The following is a 2,439-nucleotide window of genomic DNA, read 5'->3' as shown; positions in this document are numbered from 1 at the left end:
TTTCGTTATACACACATGCGCAACTTTCAAAAAGCCATATAAACAACTGTCGATATAAAAAGCTTTTTTATGTGACAACGTCTCAGTCTAACAGAAGATTTTGAAGAGGAAGSTACATAAGCAGGTACATCCTCAATTTTACGTTACAGTAATTATTTCTATCGATTAATTAACAATTATTTTAATATTATAGTACACTTTACTTATATTTAAGATAAGTTTCAACGCATATACATTGTTTTAAACACTACATACCTATTAAAGTACTTCGAATAGAAAACAATTTGGATACGTTAATCATTTATGATTTTGCTACATGACTGTCTCTTTACTTATTTTTTTCGTAAACGTAAATTGTTCCTATTACTTATAATGTTTTCTAATTAGTTATCTGTTAGACTTTGACGAGTTAAAATCGATTCGTACTACTGGCAAATCAAATTTAATGAATATTTATTCAAATTTGGGTCTTCGGAAGCGGTTACCTCCTCGTGGTTAGACCCGGGCAATGATGTTTTACTTTCAGTATAATGTTTAACATATTTTATATGTTATACATTCCATTGCAAGTAAAACCCAGCCAAAGACCGCTTACCATAAACATTATAATTGTAATTAGTTTCTTTAAAATCCCTAATTAATATAATATCCTTATTCCTTTCTCTTTTTCGTTCCTTTTATCCATTTAATATACAGAAACTAATTACTTTATAATGTTTTTTAATAACCTTTATACATTTGCAGGTACCACACACTGCCCAAATGAAAATTTTTTAATGTAATTTTCATTTCATATACTTTATTTGCGTTAATCTCCAGATCTGTAATACTCTATCATTTATGATATAACAACAAATTAATAAAAGTAATATATAAGTTATATGTTATATATATATAAAATTATTTTTTGTTTTAGGGTCATTACTATTGGCAAGATTCTATTCAACTGTTTGCAGTTTGTGTTCCGATAGTAGTTAAACTGTATGAATAATATTATATCTTAAAATACACCAAGTTGTGTGTGCGTAATCAACAATCTATTAGGCATAAGATTTCCAAGAATGCACTGCGGGACAGTGCACACCTTTGTAATTTATTTGAAAATCTTGCGTTAAGATTTCCTATACTTAAGGTAAAAAGATTAGTGTTATATCTGGGAATATGACAGATCAAATTCATTCAATGCCTGACAAAAAAGTGTGTATGCGGTGAGCCAAAAGAAATTTTCACTTAAAAAATATAAAATTAAGTGTATTAATAATTTAACTTTTTCAAAGAAACTTGCATAAAAGTTTGAATCTAAAGTACCGAATTTGTCACGATATTAAAAATGTTTTCATAAACTATTTATAGTAAAAGACTAATTTTTTAATAAGGAATATATTTGATTTTATTTAAACAAAGTAATGTGGTTTTTTAACAATGATGCCGTATTCTGCAACTGCAGGAGTCAGATCTTCCATAGTAAGCATATAACGTCGATCCTTTCCTTTGGTTTTTGTATTTTGATTAGCACCACGTGTTTTGCCGTGTTGAAGAGCATCATTTGCAATTTCCGATATAAATTTTTGAGCAGCTAATGATACTAAACGCACTCTATAAGGATAAAGATATTACTATTAGCTTTTTATTAATACATATATTACTTGTATTTTATTATTAAGCTATTTGTTAGATAGCAGAATTTATATATTTACATTCTAGGATCGATAGTATTAAAACCAGCAGTGTGCAAATAATGTTCGCTAATAGCATCAGGTACCTAGAATAATAAATAATTAATAGTAAAATAGATCAAATAATAGAAATAGCTGAAATTTTTAATACCGTTGGTGTATAGTCTTCTAATTGTAAGAGGAAATCAGAGAGTGGCTGACCAACTGTTTTTTGTTCCTTATTTGTATACATGGGAGGAATATCTCTTTCAAAATTTTCTGCCATATTTTTTTAGTGATTCTTAATAATAATATGTTACGATTCAAAACGGACAATAATGCTACACAATTGATCAATGATAGTAATTAAACTATTATCTGTAAATATCATGTTTATACATTTCAGTATTTATACATCGTTCGTAAATGAAATACGTCAAATATCGAATGCAATCTACAATAAAACTTACACCGTATATATATATATAATCTCTAATAAAAATATTAGTATTGAAAAATGCATAAAATATTCTCACATTCACCCATTGGACTTTAAAAACAGACTCGTAAATAAGGTTATAAATGTTTTTAATACTAATGTAGCGGCAAGAATCAGGAACTAGAATACTATTGGTTTGAACTCTGATCACCACTACTATTTTTATGTAACATTTATTTATTTATAAACTATTACAGAACAAAACGAAAACAAGAACAAAAACGGATAACAAAAATGCGTTGAGGATTAATACGTTGTGGAGCGAATAAGTGCAACTTCTTGACT

The 2,439-nt window shown here is 27.6% G+C and overlaps 1 protein-coding gene and 1 long non-coding RNA gene across 3 annotated transcripts in view; one reads left to right on the top strand and one right to left on the bottom strand.

Moving 5' to 3' along the window:
- Window positions 1–1,003, top strand: part of LOC106793666 — a 2,887-nt gene extending 1,884 nt beyond the window's left edge. For both annotated transcript variants that reach the window (XR_001382450.1, XR_001382451.1), the window contains exon 4: window positions 917–1,003. This is a non-coding gene — a long non-coding RNA (uncharacterized LOC106793666). The remainder of the gene's footprint in view (window positions 1–916) is intronic.
- On the bottom strand, window positions 780–2,249 carry LOC106793665 (transcription initiation factor TFIID subunit 10-like; the record flags this gene model as incomplete). Its single annotated transcript, XM_014760807.1, is given in 4 exon segments — window positions 780–1,596; window positions 1,698–1,762; window positions 1,828–2,033; window positions 2,126–2,249. Coding segments are annotated over 3 exon segments (381 nt in total). The 3' UTR covers window positions 780–1,394.
- Between the last annotated feature and the right edge of the window lie 190 nt (window positions 2,250–2,439).

The sequence above is a fragment of the Polistes canadensis genome, unplaced genomic scaffold, assembly GCF_001313835.1.
Source record: "Polistes canadensis isolate GaletaPanama2010 unplaced genomic scaffold, ASM131383v1 scaffold_16, whole genome shotgun sequence".
Taxonomy (NCBI): Eukaryota; Metazoa; Arthropoda; class Insecta; order Hymenoptera; family Vespidae; genus Polistes; species Polistes canadensis.
This window is presented reverse-complemented; position numbering and strand designations above follow the sequence as displayed.